The sequence below is a fragment of the Carya illinoinensis genome, chromosome 14, assembly GCF_018687715.1.
Source record: "Carya illinoinensis cultivar Pawnee chromosome 14, C.illinoinensisPawnee_v1, whole genome shotgun sequence".
NCBI lineage: Eukaryota > Viridiplantae > Streptophyta > Magnoliopsida > Fagales > Juglandaceae > Carya > Carya illinoinensis.
In genome coordinates this window covers 8306131-8327308 of record NC_056765.1, presented here as the reverse complement: position 1 = coordinate 8327308, position 21178 = coordinate 8306131, and the positions used below count along the sequence as shown (strand labels likewise).

The 21178-nt window shown below is 35.2% G+C and overlaps 2 protein-coding genes across 2 annotated transcripts; one reads left to right on the top strand and one right to left on the bottom strand.

Annotated features, from left to right (window-relative positions):
* The first annotated feature begins 8329 nt into the window (after nt 1-8329).
* Nucleotides 8330-9405, top strand: LOC122295007. Its single transcript, XM_043104015.1, has one exon. It carries the CDS (start codon nt 8441-8443, stop codon nt 8912-8914), a length of 474 nt encoding a protein of 157 aa, XP_042959949.1. The 5' UTR covers nt 8330-8440; the 3' UTR covers nt 8915-9405.
* Nucleotides 9406-16286: 6881 nt separating this feature from the next.
* Nucleotides 16287-18954, bottom strand: LOC122293531 (cation/H(+) antiporter 3-like). Its single transcript, XM_043102095.1, has 3 exons — nt 18697-18954; nt 17528-18532; nt 16287-17417 (listed from the first exon to the last, which is right to left on the bottom strand). The coding sequence occupies exons 1-3, from the start codon at nt 18952-18954 to the stop codon at nt 16287-16289; spliced, it is 2394 nt and encodes a 797-aa protein (XP_042958029.1).
* Nucleotides 18955-21178: the final 2224 nt, after the last annotated feature.

Sequence of the window (21178 nt, the reverse complement as noted above, 5' to 3'; positions counted from 1 at the left end):
ACAAGTCCATAGGAGACCCGTAACGGAGATCCTCATCCATTGGTAAGGGTAGATGGTGGAGGATGCCACTGAGTAGCCTTACCATCGATTGAAGGACACATACCTACACCTTGTGGGCAAAGTCTTCTGAACGAGTGGGTATTGTCATAGGTGAATTTGGGAGTGGTCGAGGACCAGAAGGGGAGGAAGAAAGGCTCTATGATGGGTAGGCTGAGCAAAACCTTGCTAGCTTTGATTCTTGTCGATGTCCGCTCTAATTCCAACTCTGATGGAGTCAGACTCGAAATTTCGTTAAAACATATTGTCGGAGTTAGAGCCAATATCGATTCCAACTTCTGAACTCTGACTACTATCTCTACTATTTGTTTATTCTCTCCCTTCCCGTTGCCTTAAACTTTATAAAGAAATAAAAGTTGTATTTTCCAGTAGCTCATTTTAAATATGTCTGAACCAACTTTGTTCTTAACCAATTTTATCGAATTTACTAATTGTATTTTACGAGGTTGTTTTTTATATGAAGTTCTAAACCAACATAAAGTACTTGTCTTTTTTCCAAACAACTTTATTTTACATGCTTTCGCTGCTTTGTGAATAGCGGTACCTAGGGGAAAGGAACCACACATGTGACTTTTCTTTTTCTTTTTTTGCCTTTTTCGAGACCTCTAATGTGAAGGATGTTAATTTAGGGAAAATTAGGATAGTGAGTTGAGATTAGATGAAATGAGAGTTAAAAATTGAATAAAATATTGTTAAAATATTATTTTTATTTTAAAATTTAAAAAAATTAAATTATTTATTATATTTTATATTAGAGTTTGAGAAAATTGTAATTATTAAATGAGATGAAATTAATTAAATTGGAAGACTCTCTCAAACCAAGCAAAGCCTGAATTCCACTTTTGGTCTCTCGGTAAGCATAGATTTTGAAAAGGTGGAAAGGAAAGCACGTTGAATAAAGTGTTTATTTTTTTTACTCACTTAAGTCTCGAGCCTTTGGGTTCAAATCACCACAAGTGTTTTATAGCCTTTGGGTATTTTTCTTTTTTCTTTTCGTTCCCTATCAGTATATTTCTTTTATTTTTTGGTTCTAAGGTGGGTGTTGGAGTAGTTGAGACGCATAACGAAGAACTGCCATGATTGAAGAGGAGTTGGGATTGTCACCGTTTGATGACGTCACAAATGCGACCGAGTTCTCTCTCTCTCTCTCTCTCTCTCTCTCTACTTCTACTTCGACTTCGACAACTCTTGATTGAAGTCGGAGTACTCAGAGTCCAACCTTGACTCCGGCAAGTTGAAGTTAGGAGTTGGGCTTTTAGACTCTGTCGGATTCGAAGCCCAGCCATAGGGATGGGCTTCTGGACTTAAAGGGCTTTTGCCTTGGGCTCAAAATTAGACTGGGGCTTTCACTTTATGAACTACTACAACGGGTGGGCTGGGCAACCTATCTTAGAATTAATCAGTTTAATAAATGGGTCTGGGCCCAGGTCCAAGTGTTAGTATCATTTAGCTTGTTTTTATTATTTGTTTTGTTGTAGTGCGCGTGGAAAAGAACAGAAGGAATATTCTATATTAAGTTCTCACAAGTTTATTAATACTGTCAGCGCGCGTATATAGACAGAATTCACGGGAGGAGACATTGAGAATCATTATGAATTGAATGCATAAAGTTTCTATTAATTCTCAATGTCTCATTCTTCCTTGGAGGCTGCTCACCCTAAAAGTTTGCCCTTTATTTCCCCTTCCCTCTTCATTTTACATTTTCTAACCGCTAATGGGTACCAATAAAAGGAAGATAATTAACGAAACGGCAAATCTGGTATTAAAGAGGTATTTAATATTGATCAACTACTAGCATGCAGCCGGCCGATAGCTAGACGTGGATACAGCTTGCATGTTCCTTTTACACCGAAATCGATAATATTCTTAACGACACGAATCTCATAATGGGTACATGAGAAAGGTTAATCTGAACGAAAAATTCTATACACCGTATTATTATTTTATTTATATTCTATTACATATTATTATTTTATTTATATTCTATTAAATAAGATGTGACATATTTAATACAATTAAATGATCATTTATTACATATTTATTTATCATTAAATAGTGATAAATATGTCATATCATCTATAATAAGATATAGGTGAGATCATAATGTCACTACAAGAATAAAGCCTTTTTCCAGCAATTAAAAGTTTGATGGAAATAAAATTGTTGTAAAAAACCTTTATTTGCAACAATTTAAAGATTGATGCAAAGTTTTTTACATCAAAATTCGAAATTAGTCTTTTGCAACAATGTTTCACTTTTTACGATAGTTGCAGTTTGCTGCAATATTAAAAATGGTACTTCTGGCTCATTTTTTACTTGTTGCAACAAAATAATCGCTGTAATAAAAAAAATACTTTTGCAGCTATGTAAATTTCGACCCAAAAAGAACGTTTTCTTATACTCACTTTTTTCCACTTTTTTCTCTCCCCTTTCTCTTCCCCCTCCCCCCTCGCGGTGAGTCCGTGACTTTCTTCTTCGTTGATCTGCAGAAATTTCCCTCTCTCGGCTTCTCGATCTCCCTCATCTTCTGCTGATCGATCTCGCTCAATCTCCTCACCGTATTAAACGCCGCCGTCGACCCACCGATGCCGTCCACCTCCTCAGTCGCTGGTCCCTCTCACGCGGCTTCTCTCTGTCCCAGGTAATCTCCCTCTCTCTTCACCCACAAACCCACAAATCTCTGCCTTCCTCCACGGCGCAGCTCCACCGCCACCCCCATGCTCCACCTCCAGCTACGACAGTTGCAGAGCCCCGATCCAAGCTCTCCGTCTCTCTCCCCGTTGATCTACTCTCCCCCACACGGATCTGGCTCAAGCCGTGTGTACAAGCCACGTAGCTGCCTTCCTCCACGGCGCAGCTCCACCGCCTCCCCTTCAATGCCGCCCACAAACCCAGAAACCCAGTAGAACTTGGGGTTGACGGGCTGCCGATGTGCAGCGGTTTGATATATTGTGCCAAATAAATTCCGTTCTTAGTAGAACTTGTGCCAAATAAATTTAAAAAGTCGTTGAGAAACCTGATATATTGCAGCGGCTTCCCATCAATATTGCAACGTTACTAATCGACCCAAGAACGGAACTGCAGCGATTAGAAATGGTACTCCTCCACGGCAGTTGCAGCGGACATGCTCTGTTTTTTGCATCAGTAGAAAACGATGGAAAACCTCTGTTTTCCCAACGATTCACGTCCATAGCTGAGTTCCCTTAGTTGCAACGAAACTAAGGCGTCCAACGTGCGACCAACCCAGAATAGTTGGTACAGTCCAACTGCTGCGATTTATAGGATGAATTCCGAAGGATGCTATTGCTGAAACAGGGCAGTTTTGTTGTAGTGTGTAGTGTACAATATTAATCTGAACGATATGGTGAGAATTTACAAGAGAGATGCTGATCTTTATTAATTCGATTCATCCAACCATGATCTAGCTAGATGGTGCATAAAATCCTGGCCTCACGTACATTATTTGTTTGGATACAAAGAACTTGACACTTCACCTAACACTAGTAATTATCTTGGCTCCATTCACAAAATTTAGTGACCATCTAGCTATCATTTTGAATATTTTCTTGCAAAATCCAAACAATAATTGTGTTCCAGTACTTGTGATCTGTATATATGTTTCGAAGGAAGGGCAAGCATTCTTTTGAGTTTCCATCATTTAGAAGTTTGATAAATCGAAAATATATACGAACCAAATTAAAACGATTCTTTTATCTCTGCATTAACTTTGGGGTAACTTCAAATTCCTTGGGATTGATTAAAGTGGTAAGAATTTTGATCTTGGTGGTATACTTGCCCTAGGTCTAACGGTTGAATTCTTTTGGATGTTATAAACAATTTCTATAAATTATTGGATTGAGAAAATTTCTTTTTGAATTATTCAGGGTGTACTTGTGGAAAACTCTGTCGAGAAAACTCTTAATCAGAACTTTTTTCTTAGATATATACCAGGTATCAATAAAAAAATAAAAGTTTCCAGATAATTTTAATGTGCATGCAACGAAATATTAATCAAGAATTAAGATTCTCCATAATTTTCTTATCTCAATGTTAACATTTAGAGAAAGATAAACACGAGCTAGTGATATATATTTTTTTTTTGAAGAGCCGGTAGCCATCCATATAGCAATTCCGTCCCAATTTTAATAATAAACCCTCACTTATGGCGGAGGAATACCATAATAACAATAGGACACTTGGAGTTTACACAATTGGCAAATAAAAAACCCCATGCATCAAACCAAGCAAAAAATTGAAAATCAAATAATTTCATTTCATCTAATTATTACAATTTTTTCAAATTTTCATATAAAATAAAATAAACAATTCAATTTTTTTAAATTTCAATACAAAATTAATATTAAAAAATTATTTTATAACAATATTTTATTTATTACTATTCAAAACATCTCATCTGATCTCATCTGAACTATATAAATAAATGGGACATAAATATTGCTATGTAGATTATGAATCCCATAATTATTATAATAAAATCCGCGTAATGTTGAGCCTATATTTCTTCAAACTATAAATAGTTTAAATTATAAAAATTAATTATTAAGAAATAATTTGTATAAGTCCCAAATAAACAAGTCCAACGCAAGTTTTTACAAAAAAGTAGATCCCACTTAAAGTATAAAAAAATCTCGTTCTATTTTAGTATAAAAAAAAATCGTTCTATTTTAGTGGGACGCATTTTTTACCGAAGGATCTATGTGAAACTTATATATTTAGATTTTGTAATAGCATGACTCTAAATTGTTGGGCGTACCTGTGATCTTCAAAACTATCGATGCCTCTAATTGATCATCATGTTACTACTTAATGACCTCAAAATATTGTATGTGCTCATGCTTAATTACTGGGGGGGCATGCGACACTCGGATGCACTACTGAATTACATGGTGTGATCAGTTTAACATATTAAAATGATCTCCGTTGCATATTAAATTAATTAAGTAGCTTTTAGCAGCAATCTCACAGCTCGAATTAGAAGAAATCTAATGCTCCAAGATCACCAGTTATGAACGTACGTCTCCTTGATCACTGTACCTAGAGATAATGACCCCCCTTAAAATTATGATCCATGTTAATTATGGATATATATATAATAAAGTACTGCTATAACTATATATTATGATGAATATATATATATATATATATATATATATATAAGTGTTACAACTATGAAGAGATTCTATAAAAGTAACTTTACAAATTGCTGTGACTTGATATAATGCGTTGGATAATTTATTTTATAATAAAAATAGTTTTACAATTTAACGTATCATATAAAGTCTCAATAATTTACTCGTGAGTTTACTTTTATAGAAGGCCGCTAAAGCATTTCTTTAGTTATTATTCCTTGCAAGTGCGTGAAGCTAGAATTAATATTAGATGGGTCGTAAGTAGAAAGTGAGTACCACGAACGGTACTAGGGGTTAGATCATGTACAGCTTGATTCATACATTCATTATTTCATACTCTAATACCAATTATTGTATTCCTGCATGAGTCGATAAATATATATATATATATTTATATGTGTGTGTGTGTGTATTCAAGCTTCCGCCTTGGCTTTAGTGTTAAAGACAGACTCAACCAGGCCACGTTCTTCAATTATGGATACAGTTTCCATCTTGTACGTGTTTGATTCAATCTCACATTAGGAATCTTGTGGCACACGAAGGTGCCAGCTGCTTTCCTTTGCCTTCATTATTATTTTGTTGCTTAATTTATTCAAAGCTGCCTAATGAGCTTTCTGCTTGATCAACACTAGTCTCATGCATAAGTTAGCAGAATAGATGTTTTTAGTTCGAATTCGGTGCAAATAATTGCAAGGCTTCAGAAGCACCAGTAGATGGAGTTTTCAGAAACGCGCGCGCATGCATTACCATAATCAGCAGGGTCTTTAATTGGAAACAACCTCAACATCAGGAAGAACAACTGAGTTAACAATATAAGTAGCTACGTCTCTGAACCCAAAATCAGGTCATGAGTAGAAATAATTGCAGCCTGAGAAGCCACATCCAAAATACACAGTACCCCTTCAAAAGATCACGAAACATCAAACAGATGATCTCATGTTTGTCAATCTAGCAGAAACACCACCTTAACAATCATTTTTTAATCTTTATGTACATTTTCATGAATAAAGTCCATTTTGTTTCATAAATATGACTTAATATATATATATATATATATATATATATGTATGTATATATATTATAAATGTCTTTTTTTTTTTTTTTCCTTGGCATGAGTGCTGTTCCATGTTACAATATTACTGCAGAATACGGCCAGATGCAGAACCCTGCACGGCTGCGCATAGTCCAGGCTGCCAAACGATAAAGACAATACCCCTTGGATCAATTAAAAGAGATTTATATGTATGTTGTGCAGGAAACGCGCAATTAAAGCTGGTGTCTTGGCTAAGCCTCGCTTGCTTTGATCTATACCCTCAATTTTAAACAATTATATATAGATTAGAGTGGAGGTCGTACCCCAGATAGATGTCATATATATGCATGATCACGAGCTGAAGATCAGGTTGTGTCTCAGTAGTGCTACAACAGGTACTCCATGCGGGTGAGGCCAGGTAATCATATACTGCTAATTAATAAATAAAATACATGAGCTAGCTAGCTAGTTGCATTTATCTTAAAATTTCTTTCCATTCCGTACCTAATTAATAATTTATTTTATTTTAAGAGCGAGCGAGCAAGCAAGCTAGCTGGATTTCTAAGTTATTTTATCTTATATTATTCTGTTTTTATTTTCAATGAAGTCAGCTGCCTGTATTCGCGATCACTTGACATGGGATCATGCATATATGTTGCGAAAACCACATTTCAAGCGTCGGATTTATTACTTTATTGTGTTACCACTCCATCTCTATTAATTAATTAATTCAATACCTCTTAAATTATTTTCCCTTGCTTTGCCCAAGAATACCAATATCGAGGGTTATAATATAATATATATATATAGAGGGATAATTAATTAGTCTATTAGTTAGCATTTTGGAACAGCGAAGAGAGGAGGTTTGGATTGTGAGTTGATCAGGTGAGATGAAAGTTGAATAAAATATTATTAAAATATAATTTTATTTTATAATTTAAAAATTTTAAATTATTTATTATATTTTATGTAAGAGTTTAAGAAAATTATAATGATAATGTAAAATGAATTGAGATTTTATCTCAATCTGAACAAGATATAAGACTTGAGTTCCATCCATTGAAAATGGAGCTATAATAATAATAATAATAATAATAATGTCTTTTGAATAGTTAAATGAGTTGGACTTCTAATAATAATAATAACAAGATAATTTTTTTTTTTTTTTTTGCTCTTTTAAGAACAATTTATTCTAGCGTAGACAACTTGTCCGAGACTCCGACGATGAGACTTTGTCAATGTGTCAACTAACACTCGATAACATAAATATGGACCGCCAGATCAATAGTGTTTTCATAGAAGTTTGCTGTAAATACTTATATCAACATTAATATTATTGCCAGACCACCTCCGAAGATTAAGCTACCATATATCAATTAATTTTAGTTCCTTTTCTTAGAACAATTAAGGAAAACTTAAATAATACTTAAATTGATACAAAGACTAGTTAATGTTATAATTTAAGTCACATGTAATTATTAAAGAAAAGTTCTCTTTATCATAAGTAATGTGAAAGTGTTCGAGAAAAATTATTTTATCCATTTTATTCGACCTGACTCACTAATTAAGATGTGTTGTAAACATTTGTAGTTTCATGGATATAAACACGTTATCAAATCATATAAATCTTGTATCGTATATGGCTGATTCTATTTTTATTTTACTTTTTCTCTTATCGTTCTTAACATATCCAACTAACGATATATGATACATACTAATTACCATCCTTGGAGCATTATACCTTAATTTTTTATTGTATGAGAACAATTATTCAAGGAATAGCAATATTCCACTTGCCTTAAAAGAATACACTTGCAATCATGCATGGCCGGGTAACAAGATATACCCGGCCCCTTGAATTTTTATTTTTATTTTTTGGATAGAGGCCCCTTGAATTAATCACATGCAAAAGGAAGGTTTCATAGAAAAAGAAAAAAAAAAAAAAAAATCAAAAGCCTCATTAATAATAAATTCTAATTTTGAAAATCACCCAAAAGGGTACTTTCGTCATTTGGAATCCATATTGTAACAATTATACTTTCTCCTCTGCTCGCATGGGTAACTGCTCCTATATAACACATTGTCCAGTTTTGGCCACATTCATACATGCATACGCGAGAAAGGGAGTCAGAAAGAAAGAGTTCCATACTTTTCATTCACGCAGTGAGAATTCAATCTATATATATATATATAGGTCGACATGGGCAATAGTCTAAGGTGTTGCTTGGCTTGTGTTCTTCCCTGTGGAGCTCTAGACTTGATCCGCATCGTTCATTTGAACGGCTACGTAGAAGAGATCACACATCCGGTCACGGCCGGTGAGATCCTTGAGGCCAACCCAAATCACGTCCTGAGCAAACCGTGCTCTCAAGGCGTTGTACGTAAAATTTTGATTGTCTCGCCGGATTCTGTGCTAAAGAGAGGAAGCATTTACTTCTTGATCCCAGCTTCGTCGCTGCCGGAGAAGAAAAAACGAGGTAACAACCTCAGTAAGTCCTCCAAGAAGAGCAAAAAGTGCAGTGGTACTAGTGATGTTGATCATGTCTCCGAATGTGATCGTTACCTATCGGACATCATCTCCGACAAGAAACCGTCGCGTCGACGGGATCGAAGGACTGGCCGAGTTGGAGGAGTGTGGGCGCCTCATCTTGAGAGCATCTCCGAGGACTTATAAACACACTTTCTTTTTTTCCGATGCCGGAATCCGATCGACATGCCCTGCCGGGAACGATTAAAGTTGGTGTTCTAATGTTCGTACGTACGTGGGGTCGTTTGGTCTGCCATATACATACATAATATATGGCAGATCTGGATTACAGTATTTACGAGGTGATAAGGATCCGTTTGCTTCTCGAGAAAAGGTTATGACAGATCATCAAAGTACAAATGTTTGCACCAAAGCGAATTGTTTTTAACATCCTCGAGTTGTAAGTAAATATGTTTCTCTATTTTCTTTTTTCCTTTGAGAAGATATAGATATTTTCAGGAGCACAGGAAGAAAAATAACAGGACTGGCACTAATAGCCTAAAGTGATGGAGCACTTCATTTGTAAATTGTATGTATGTGTGACGACGTTTGAGGTTTCTGGTTTGAGGTTTTTGCCTCAAAATGAAATTAATGCTTCTTGGAATTGTTTTATATATAGCTAAACATTAATTAATGGTGTACGTTGTAAATTTAGGCGTACGTACTTCCTACAATCTTTACCCCATCTGTGTTGGCATAATTGTGTATATGGGAAATGATTTACTAATACCGATAATACATATATATCATTAAAAAAGAAAGAGTATTTGTGACGAGAATACATGGCTACATACGATAAAAACATGTTCATTTTAATAAAAAATAATTATTTTTTAAAAAATAACTGTTTACAAATAAATAATTTTCTTATAATATATACTGGACATGACAAATATATGTCTGATCTAATCCACTGATCATCTAGTGTGGGTGAGAAAGAATTGTAGAGATGTTAGCACTTATAAATTAATTGCGAATAATCTTTTTATTATAATAAATTAATTATAAAAATTGATTTTTCTTATAATGATTAAAGATGTGACAATTAGCTAGCTAGGGGAAGAAAATGGGAAACCACAATAGATCATGAGCAACCGTACGTACGTTCTTCAAAGTAAGCTAGAGAGAGTCCTGCATGCTAGCTTCTCGTAAAAAGAAGACAATCTCTCTCAAAAGATCATGTTCTTTCCGATCGAGGGTGTTCAATTTGGGAAGATAGAGATCAAGAACGAACGAGGCCGGGAATCTCAATGCAAAACCTTGGGAAATGTAAACTGCAAACTCCCTTAGAGGCCTATTTTATCTAATTATAATTTGTTGGGTCGGTGATCTTAAATAATTTTATGATCATGAAGTTTGTACGTTCTAGCAATTTTAAGGTCAAATCCATGAAATGATCGATCTGAAACTAGCTAGACATGAATATTAGAGTGTGAGCCCAACGACAATATTAATATTTAATCTTAATATATATTCTTCTGACTTTGAAATGGGTTACATTGTCTGATATTTAAACAATAATGAAGCCGATATTCTATGCAAGTACTCATGTTCAAGAGCAGTTGATCATGATGATGATGATCAGTTTTATAAATTGTCAGTGTTGTAATTGACAATTTACAGCGAATTATAAGCTAATTGGTGAATTACTTGTTTATATTTTTTACTTAAGGAATATTGACTATTAATGTGTTTTGAAATGAGAGGAGAGATCAGAAAGAGAGAGAGAGAGCAGCATATTCTATATGCTATCAATTGGCTGGATATATTATATACTATACATATATTATTAGCATAATTAATTCCAAATTAATTCTCAAGTAGCAAATTAGGGACATCTTCATGCCATATAAAATTAACATAAATTCTATTTGCAGTCGGTGCTTTTGCATACATTTTATGCACTCAATTAATATGAGTGACTTTTTAATACAACATAATTATTTTGTCTAACCACATCAATTAACTTTATAGAAAGTATACAAAAGTCACTACAACAAATATTAGTTTTTCTCACAAGGGAATTTGGTCGAAATAGGTGGGGATTATGTGAGAAAAAATATTTTTCCACCAATTTTGTTCGTGAGATGTTGGTGGCATATAATTCATGAGCAATAAACTCTTTCTAGAAAAAGTTTATTCGTGGGAAAAGGCTACCTTTTGTCACGACTAGAAGTTGTGGCAAAACCTATTTTCATCTGTAGCAAATGGAGATAGAAACCTAACTCTTTGTGGTAAAATTAACATCAATTGTCACCAGAGCCACAGTCCGAAAAAGTGTATTAGCCACATATGATTTTGTCACACATTTAGTGGTATAAAGTCTTTGGTCACTCCCTAAATCGTGACTATTATTAGTATTGGGATGACACTTTTGGTGATAAATATGTTTTAGTCACATCTATATTTGTTAAAAGAACTTATTATTTGCTACTTGTACTATTGGAAATAAGTATTCCCAATGACAAAAGTAATGGCGGATGATTTAGTGTGGTGACTTACTGTGTCATTTCTGTGAGAATAATTAGTCGAAAAAGTTGGAAAGTATGTGAGAAGAAACCTTTTTCCACCAAATTACCTGGTGAGAGGCTCATGGCATATAATTCATGAGCAATAATAATTTACCCACCATTTCTACGCTCATTAGACAAATACTAGTGTAATTAAGGAGTAAATATTAAATCTGTTCACTACAATCTGAAATTACTCTCGAAACCCATGAACATACTATTACTAAATCCATAGTCCACTTAAACTCAAGCCAAAACACAAGGCTGCATATAATCAAAACAAAACATATGTTTTCAAGCCACCAAGTTTGCTGGAGGTAGGTGACAGTGCAGAATCTACATGAAAGGAGGAGGAGATCTAAATCAATTCAAAACTCCATCGCCCACATAGGCAAAATAAATAAAGCATCATATTCCAGTGAAACAACATTGAATGTTAGGATAAAATAAAAACATATAAATTAAAAGCACAAAGGAGACAGAAAGCGACTGACCCATAGCTAGTGGCAGAAGCAAAAAAATGGGTACTAACTTTAGGGCGTCTGAGAGGCCATTTCCCAATTTCTTGCTTCTATCTTGATATTTTCCTGTCAACATATAAACATGACAAAATATAAATAGCTCATGACTATTAAAAGTGCAAAATTCAGAGAAAGGAAATCTAACAAGAAAAAATAGTAGCTAAGCATCCTTACTACTAAGCTTTCTGGAATGTGATAAAAGTAACAGTTAGCTAAGCATGTTCAGAAATTCAAACAGTAAAATGTAAAAAATAATTTCATTTTTCCAGACAAAATATCTATCTATGTTGAGTTGTAAACACTTATAGTTTAATCATGAATGTCCGCCCTAAAACAACCATAACTTGTGCATGAACTTGAGGAGTAAGAAGACAACTGGTCGTGCAGGTAGGAAAACTTAGGACTAATATTATTGATATATATATATATATATATTATTTCATTGGATTGGACTTTATTGACATATCGATTATTTTATTGACATATCTAGTAATTTTCAAATGCCCTTTCTCTTAACTTAGAACAATATAAGGTTGGCATTATGCAAAACACTAAGTTTCCCTTCCAGTGATGCTAGACATATATACTCTCTAATTTTAGCTTTTGAATTTATCAAATATCATGGGGCCCAAATTCTATAAACCAACCATGTTTTGTTAAACACTATGCATGCAGCAATCACTTCCTCTGTTGTGTGTCTTAGCACAAGAGAATAAGTGTAGTCAAAGAAACAAGTTACAACTACAAGTATTGTATAAAAAATGTACAAAAAGCAACAGAATGTCCACACAAACCAAGTTCTTGCCATTATCTGATTCCTAAGACAACAATCACTCAATAAGAAACTGATTTCAAAAGCACAAAGAATAACTTAAAGTAACTATAGTTAAGGAACAAGCCTCTAGCTGCATCTTTCCACCACCACCAATTCCTTCCAACTCCACTACCATTTCATGTCAATATCCTAGTAAAAGACATATTCAAACCACTTCAAGCCTTGCATTGAACTAACCTGCTAAACATTAGTACGATTGTTATTAAAAAAATTGGACATATCTTTACCACTACAGATAGTACAAATAATAACATGCTTCAAGTTAGAAAAGTGGAAACAGAAGTAAAAGTTTTACCTTCGTACCAAGTCCAATTGTTTTCTTCAATTTGAAAAAGTCGTGTGTAAAATATCTTCAAAGGTGTTTCTTTTGTGGAAACCCCCATGTTAGAGAACTTCTTTAAGACATTACAGTTTCTGAAAACAATCAAATATCCCAAGTTAGCTAATATCACACTTGAAAGGGCTTAACTGGTATGAACTACAAGTTATTGGCCTCCACATATACAGAATCAATTCAATTTACACTAAGTGAATCATTCTCATTTCAAATGCAAAACGAATGAAATAATCACCCACTCGAATTTCTACAAAAAATAAAAATAAAATTAAGCAATAAATATGAGGATTAATTATTACCAACCCACTTCAAGTTCTACCTATTTGAGCAAAACCAAACACTTAGAGCCAACAATTATATTACAAAGAAAACAAAAATAACCTAGAGGAGGACTTACAGGAGGTGAAGGGTGGGGCTTTAAAGGTGGCGGATTGGGAGTGAGAAATGGTGGTTTGGGTTGCTAGAGGACCGGTAGTGAAATGGTGAGAAGATAGTGGCCAATGGTGGTGCAACAGCGGTGCAGGGAGGATTTTGGGCTGCGGCTTGCAGCCGTACGTGGTGGAATTTGGCGGCGTGAGAAGGCCTAAAAATAGAGGGGTGAGGTCGCCAGTTGATGGGGAAGAGAATGGGAGCAACGACGACAGAAATGGGCGACGCAACAACCCACAACCTGAATGGGTTTGGCACGGCCAACGGGGAGGAGAGAGAGAGCGTGGGGAAGGGATGTTGGGTGGGGGAGGTCACCGGAGTGTGGGGGAGCTGGTGGGCTGGGCGGTGTTATCGAACGGCGGGGCACAACGTGGGTGGGTCGCGCACGAGCGATCAAGTGGCTGTATTGGGAGGGCTGGGTCGCGCATGGGCTGTGGGAGAAATAAGGAGGAGAAAAAGAAAAAGAAAGAAGAAAAAAGAAAGAAGAAAGAAAAAAGGAAAAAGGAAAAAGAAAAAGAATTAAAAGAAAAAAATGAAGGGAAATAAATAAGGTGTAGTCTTTTTAATTTGAGTCTCAAAATAGACCTAACGAAAAAGATTTCACGATGGTAAATTTAAATAATATAATTTAAATACAGTGATTTAGTAAAATAAAATAATAAAATTTATTAACTACAAAATAATAATTAATAACAAGAAAGTACATCAAAATAATTTTCACAACTAAAAAAATCATAAAATAAATCCAACGAGAAATTTGATAAATTTAAAACAAAAGAATTAATCTTTTAAATCTCTAAAATAATCTCTAAAATAAAAAAAGAAAGATAATTGACGTTAGGTGTGGGTGTGGGGTATACAGTAGGCTGATATATAGTATTCCTCTATTTAAAAATATGTAGAGATTTTTATGGCGAGTAGTATTTGTAGGACAAAAACAATAAGCCACGATGATGAGGGACAAGTTAAATAGTAATTTTGCGGCGACTTCAATCCGTGGTAAAAAGTCAATTTAATTTGTTACAATAACTATTTTTCTACTAAAGGCGCATATTTTGCCCATATTTATTATCCAAGAAATAAGTTGGTGACAAAAATTACAGATGTGGCAGAGAAAAATCTTTTGCCATCAAACACTATCGACCAAGACAATTTCATGGAAAAATGTCTATGTTTATTCTCTCCAAACGTTTTGGTGACCAAAAGTCATTTTTTCCCACGACAGCCAGTCAAAGAAAAAGAATTCGTGGCAAAAGCCATAAAATAGTAACTATATATAATAGAATTCTAAAATTAATTAAAATTAACAAATTAACTGTCAAACCTTCTCGAACACATTTCGTATGACTCGGTCTTCACATGAGGTTTCACATGGATTTCCTCTTCTCTCGCCCACTTAATTTAATATATATATATATATATATATGTATAAACACACAACAGACAACATTTGCAGTACATTGTCTCTTTCTCAAATACGTACTCCACCCCAACAATTTTTAATTTTAATCTTTTAACCACAAACCTGATCTTAATTTGGTTTAATTTAGTTTATTTTTTACATCTCAGATCACTTAATTGCACTTTCCGAGTTGATCTTGTAATTAAATATATGTTAATTATTTATCAATTAAATAGCGATAAATCGATCTCTTACTCTCATATATATATATATATATATATAAGTACTTTATAATTGAATACAAAGTATGAGAGTAAGATATCGATTCGTCGCTATTTGATAAATAATTAATATATATTATAAGATTTTAACTTTAAAATATTTCTATCCGACTTTTTTTCTCTCTTTTTTTAAAATCTCATATATAAAATATCTTAACTCAAACAATTTCAATGTATTATTTACAAATTTCTCATCTCATCTCAACACATATATATGATCATTCAAACAAAGCCTTATTGAGGAAGTTGCCAATCATGATGTATAATTAAACATATGATTACCGGTTTCATGATATATACTAAATCATGATTAAACTTAAGGGTAACCGGATCCACATGAACTTATAAGGTTAGTACTTCATCTGCAATAATATCGTACGTTGATATATTCTACTACAAAACGGATTTCCCTAAGTACTCAATTCGATCCGGGAGTAGAATTCATAAATTTGTCTGATTAATCTCTCTAGATTAATTATGAAGTCATTCGATCGATCGATCATTTGGAGAGGACTTACCCTCAGTGCGGTGAATTTCAATGTACATTAGTTATAAAATTTATTATCTAGATTACACTACAAGAAAAACAGGCTTTTGTAACTAATTTATATCAACGCAAAGATTATTTTGATTGCATTTATAATAATGAAAAGACTATTAGCAACCAAAATAGTTTTTTCGTTGCTATAAATTGGTTACAAAAATTCATTTTTCTTGTAGTGTTAATTCTTGATCGAACTAGTTTCAATGTACATTAGTTATAAAATTTATTATCTAGATTAATTCTTCATCGAACCATGACCTAAAATGGGAGAGAGATAAGCTTAGAGTTACGTACCAAAGTTTTAAAATTATATATAATGCATTTTTGAAAATTCCAATAACTCACAATTATTAACTAACACTATACTATATGCACATTAAATTCGTTACAAATTTGAAATTATAAGCTGCGCATGAGCAACGTCGGGCTATAAAATCATGATGAGGGGCAAACTTTCAATTTGTTAGTCATGAATGTAAAAATATCAAAAGTTGTCAATTATGCATTGGTTAAACATGTTATAGTACCCTAGCTCCCATCTGAAAAGGATAGAACATGATGAGAAAAGGTAGCTGGGGATGGAATTTATATTCCATTTATATTTGTGAAGGACGAGATCAAGTCTCTGATGATGATCAGCTTCCACAGCCATGATTCAAATTAGGTCTTTTTTCGTTGTTGTTGAATCACCAAAACAGAAGCCTTGCTGTTGAGATCTGAGGAGGCCAGCAAGTCTCCGATAATTCCCAGCTCCGGGAATTCACTCCATTCTACAAGCCCTGATGTCTGTGTGGAATCACAGTTGTGTCTTCTGCCTACAATAAACAGATCGTACTCATCCACCATTGAACGAACTATCAATGCCGTCTGAGGCCCATCTTTCACTATCTCCTCTAAGTATATCACATATTCATCACCTACATTGTTCATTTTAACATCTTTCAGTACCTCATTGTCAAGCAATCTGTCCCAAAGGGTGATATCTTCAGTGTCGGAGGAAACAAAATGAACCACAGTCAAAGTGATGTTGCTGTCATTGGCCATGCGTTTGGCAAAAGTTAATGCCTCTCGATCATCATTTCCACCCACGAAGATCATTGCCACAGAAAAAGGCGACTTTGATGCAATAACGTTAGAGCTCTTCGAATGGCCGCCACGATCAACGAGGATCCCGACAGAACATGGAGCAATTTCTAGGACACTGTTATTCAAAGTCCTTAAATGAGTACTACCCTCCGATTGGATAGATCCATCTGCCGACCATTTTCTGTGGAATGGGAGTACTATGAGGGAAGCTAGCTTGTCCAGTGCGAGAGTACAGATGTCTTCATGCATGAACTTGGTCGGAGAGATTGCTGTGAAACAGTTTGTTACAACACCAGCTCGATTATTTTGTTGAAAGCTTTTGAACGCGCTGATAACATTCTCTGAATACGCGGATGTTTTGTACACAGTCTTTTTCTTCATTTCGTGGGAGATAAAAATAGGAGAGGATCGGCCAATCAGCTCGATAAGGTGAAGCACGTAAATTCCAAGAGGTCTTTCTCTAGTAGGGCATGAGGATTCTAGTAGTTCGATTGCCGCAACAATATTTTGAGGCTTGTGAATGCATACCAGGATTCGGAGCTCTGCATTTCTTTTGTTATGAATAATATCTCTTTTCTGGTAGCCTGCATATTTCCTTGAAGGATCGTACAGGAATTGCACCATAACTGGTGCAATGATTGCATTCAAGAGGATCGCGATATTTGACAAAGTGAGCGCTGTGTCCGTCAGGTACTGTACTTGCGGCTAATAAAATGTGACAAAAAATAAATAAAAAAATAAAAAAAATTAGTGAATAGAGAAAGGCAATTCCATCTTGTAGGAGGAAACGAAAAAGAAAAAGGATAGCCAAGTACATTGGTATCTCTGAATATGGTATTGAGGGCGAGGTGGATTTCACCTTTGGAACTCAAAATGAGAGCGAGTGCTAGAGCATCATTTAAGGGCATTTTGGTGTACAAGAGGGGAACCACACACGCCATCATTTTGGCAGAAAAAGTGAAGAAAATGAGCAGTACATTGAATGTCATGAAGCTGTCATTGAATTTGATCAAACGTAGATCTGTCCTCATCCCACATGTAGTCACAAACAGCGGCAAGAACACATCTTGATTGAAGTAGTAAAACTTTTTGATTATAGCAGACCCCAAAGGGGGTCCATCTGGCACTGCCAAACCCAGAATGAAAGGTCCAAACACGAGTGACGTACTAAACCACCGAGAAAGCAATCCCGCGAAAAGCATTAACATCATGATTAGTTGAAGATGTGTGCGTTTTACAGGCCTGCCTTCGGGTGTTTGCCTGATTACCCAAAACATTGCCGGTCGAAAAGCAAACACAACGACAAAAACATAGAGAATGCTTGATGATGCACTTATCGCCACGCCAAACATGCCTTTCTCCCGACCAACTTTAGTCATTTCAGTAAGCCAGACAAGAAAGCAGCCAAACATGTCACTGACCAATGATGCAGATAGGCCTAATTGTCCTAGTTCAGAATTCAGGACCTTGAGGCTCTCAAGAAGGTATACTACCACTGGAAATGGAGTTAGACAATTTAGTGCTGTTTGAAATGGAAGGCCAGTCGCTTCTTCTGCGGTTAGCCAAGATCTTCTTAGTGTCACTTGGATTGTGAAGCTGCCAACTAGCAAAGGAAACATTATGCAGGCAATACCAGTAAACAAGGATTTTCTACCCATTCTTTTTATCAGTCCCGTATCCATTTTCACCCCACTCATAAACGAAAAGAGTATGTGACCAAAGGTAGCTATCATTCCCACTGTGTTTGGATTTCTAACCGAGAACAAAGCCTGGAATATTCCGACGCGCCCCAAGCCTGAAGGACCGAGCATTATGCCAGCCTGATCATCAACATATTATAAATTAAAGGAGTGTCTTCTATTCCTCAACATATATATACATATATATATAGTACTCTTATCAAATATTAATATAAATATATGTGAATGTTCGATCGAATAAAAGAAAGAGTATTGGAAGACGTTGGAGATGAGAGAGCACATACAATTAGTTGTGACGTGAATTCAGGGACTCCGTACGGCTTAAGAATGGAATGGGTGAAGCGCGTGATGGCGAAAATTAGAACCATCTGAAGCTCAAGCAATGGCAGTGTAGAAGGAATCGTCCCAGAACGAAAGTAGTTCCAAAAACCTGTCGAATGGATCTCGGAGGGAAGACGAACGCATTCTTTTATGGTCATCGCGTGGCTTCCATTATAATACGAGGTCGGAACTCTGGCCGCCAGCGGAGGTTGTCCTGCCATGCTACTAGCTGCTGGTGTCTGCACTAGCTACTCTCTCAGCTTGGTCTAGTTAACTTCTTCAATCTAAGTAAAATGAGGAAGGAAGAAAGAAAAAAAATGCACGGGGAACTTCGACCATGGGAAGTTGGCCTTTTTTTTCTTGTTTCCTCCGTAGAAATTCTATCTAATATCTGTTCTATTAAGGAATGCATTAATGCGGTAAACCGGACCCTATTGCCTGTTTTGGGTAAAATACTGGTTCTAATTGTTAACCTTGATCCATAGCTCTAGCTAGGCCGCATTGGCCGATTTAAGAAAAAAGAAACAGTTCATATGATTTATCATCAAAAAGTCTGTTGGGAAGTCAAAAGGGTTTGTCTAAATTCTAGGTTGCCCATGCATTTATACAAACAAAATCATTGGACATTAACAGCACTGTTTGATATTATGGGAACATATGTCTATTCGTTATTCTTAATTTGTTCGTAAAAACTGGTATTAACCTTCGAGAAGAAAAAGTTTAGATCCCACGCGTACACATTACATGATAGAGTCCTCAATCTAACTGCATGGCGCATGAACGTCCCCAGCTACCCGATCAAAGAGTCAATTTAAACGAAAACTATATATCATGTAATTTATTAATTTCAACTTAAAAACAATAGTAATTCTTTGGTTCAGCAACATTATCGTATATACACGTCGAAAATAAACAGTTTTATGATTGACTTTAAACTTATATATATATAATAAACATCTTCATGTTAAATAAAATATATAGTCAATGGTTTATTTGAAAGAAAAATTAATCCAAAAAAGTTTAAAAAATTAGTTCCTCCTTAAATAATATGGTTAAGTATTGTAATATCTGGTCTTGATTTGAGTCATGCTACATATAGTCGTGAAGTGTACGAGTATCACACAATTGTTTTGAAAAAGAGTGAGGTCCATAATTAAAAAATTAATTTTCTTGTAAATTTTGTATTTATTTATTTCTTTAAGAGATTGCATACAGTACTTGCTCAATCCATGCAATACTGCAAAATATTATTATTTTTCCACGATTGGTGGTCTATTAATTCCAACTATTCAAAACCAGCTTGATGCATATCACGTTGTGTTGTGCCAACATTATAGCTAGTTAGGTTGGTGTGATTACAATATTTAGACGGAATTAATGCTTGAGATACGGACAGTGTAGTACTGTCACAAATTATTAACATGATGGATAGATTAGGGCTGTGCAAAAAAATCGCATATCCAGTCCGCCCGAATGGACCGACCCGACCCGGATGCTAAATACAGTTTAAACTAATGTACGGGTTGAACCTATGAAATGCCGGTTTCAACCCGAGCAATCCGCCTAAAGTCATCTACTCATTTCTACGAGGAATAGATCAAAGATGGCAGCCTCCTTCTTGTCTGTAGCGACCAACAGGTATAACAGCATGCTTTCGCACAAAGAAGCGTGGGTGTAGGCCATGTCTTTGACTTTAGTATAAATAGGAGATTCGGATTTTTCTCTGATTTCCTTCAGAACCTCAGCCTCAACACTTGGGTTCTGATTTTCCTTGATGCGGTCAAAAGATTTTCAAGATTTTTTTGTTTTTGTTTCCATTTCTCTGACCATTTTGCTAATTCTCTGGTTACAGGCTCACATGGGACGTTCTGTACATACGCAATAATTTAAAATCAAGCACAAATTCAAATGACGCAGCGATCAGCCATTGATGATAACATGCCGGCCAGGGTATTTTGTGAAGAATTTTTAGGAAATGTTTGCAAAAGAGTTCCCTACAATTGGCAGCAAGTCACAAGGTCCATTGCCTTGGATTATGATGCTAGGCACCTCACAACCCAATCGCAGCTTCAGAGTCAAAAAAATCCAAAACGCAATACTAACCTAACGTCCGCCCATCGCTGTACACTACAAGAGATATGATTTTTTGAGACAAAAAATTTTGTCTCAAAAAATGGAAATTTCGTCCCTAAAATTTTTGGGAGACGAAAAAATTTCGTCTCTATTTTGTCTCAAAAAGGCTGTCTCAGAAAGTTTTCAGAGACAAAAATTGATTTTTCATCTCCGAAAAGTATTTTTAGGGACGAAATTGGGCGGAACCGGTCGAAACCGTTTGAACGGGAAATTTTTTCTGAGACAAAAAAATGTCGTCTCAGAATCAAGTTCGAATGGAATTATTTTTGTTCGAACAACATGAAATGTTAATTTGAATCAATAACCATATCT

Excerpts from the sequence above, each read along its gene's own strand:
- LOC122293531 (XM_043102095.1), bottom strand. The coding sequence starts at position 18,954 with ATGGCAGGACAACCTCCGCTGGCGGCCAGAGTTCCGACCTCGTATTAT. Across the intron at positions 18,533-18,696 it reads AATTCACGTCACAACTAATT|GCTGGCATAATGCTCGGTCC; the intron begins GTATGTGCTCTC and ends GTTGATGATCAG. Across the intron at positions 17,418-17,527 it reads CCATATTCAGAGATACCAAT|CCGCAAGTACAGTACCTGAC; the intron begins GTACTTGGCTAT and ends ACATTTTATTAG.
- LOC122295007 (XM_043104015.1), top strand. The coding sequence starts at position 8,441 with ATGGGCAATAGTCTAAGGTGTTGCTTGGCTTGTGTTCTTCCCTGTGGA.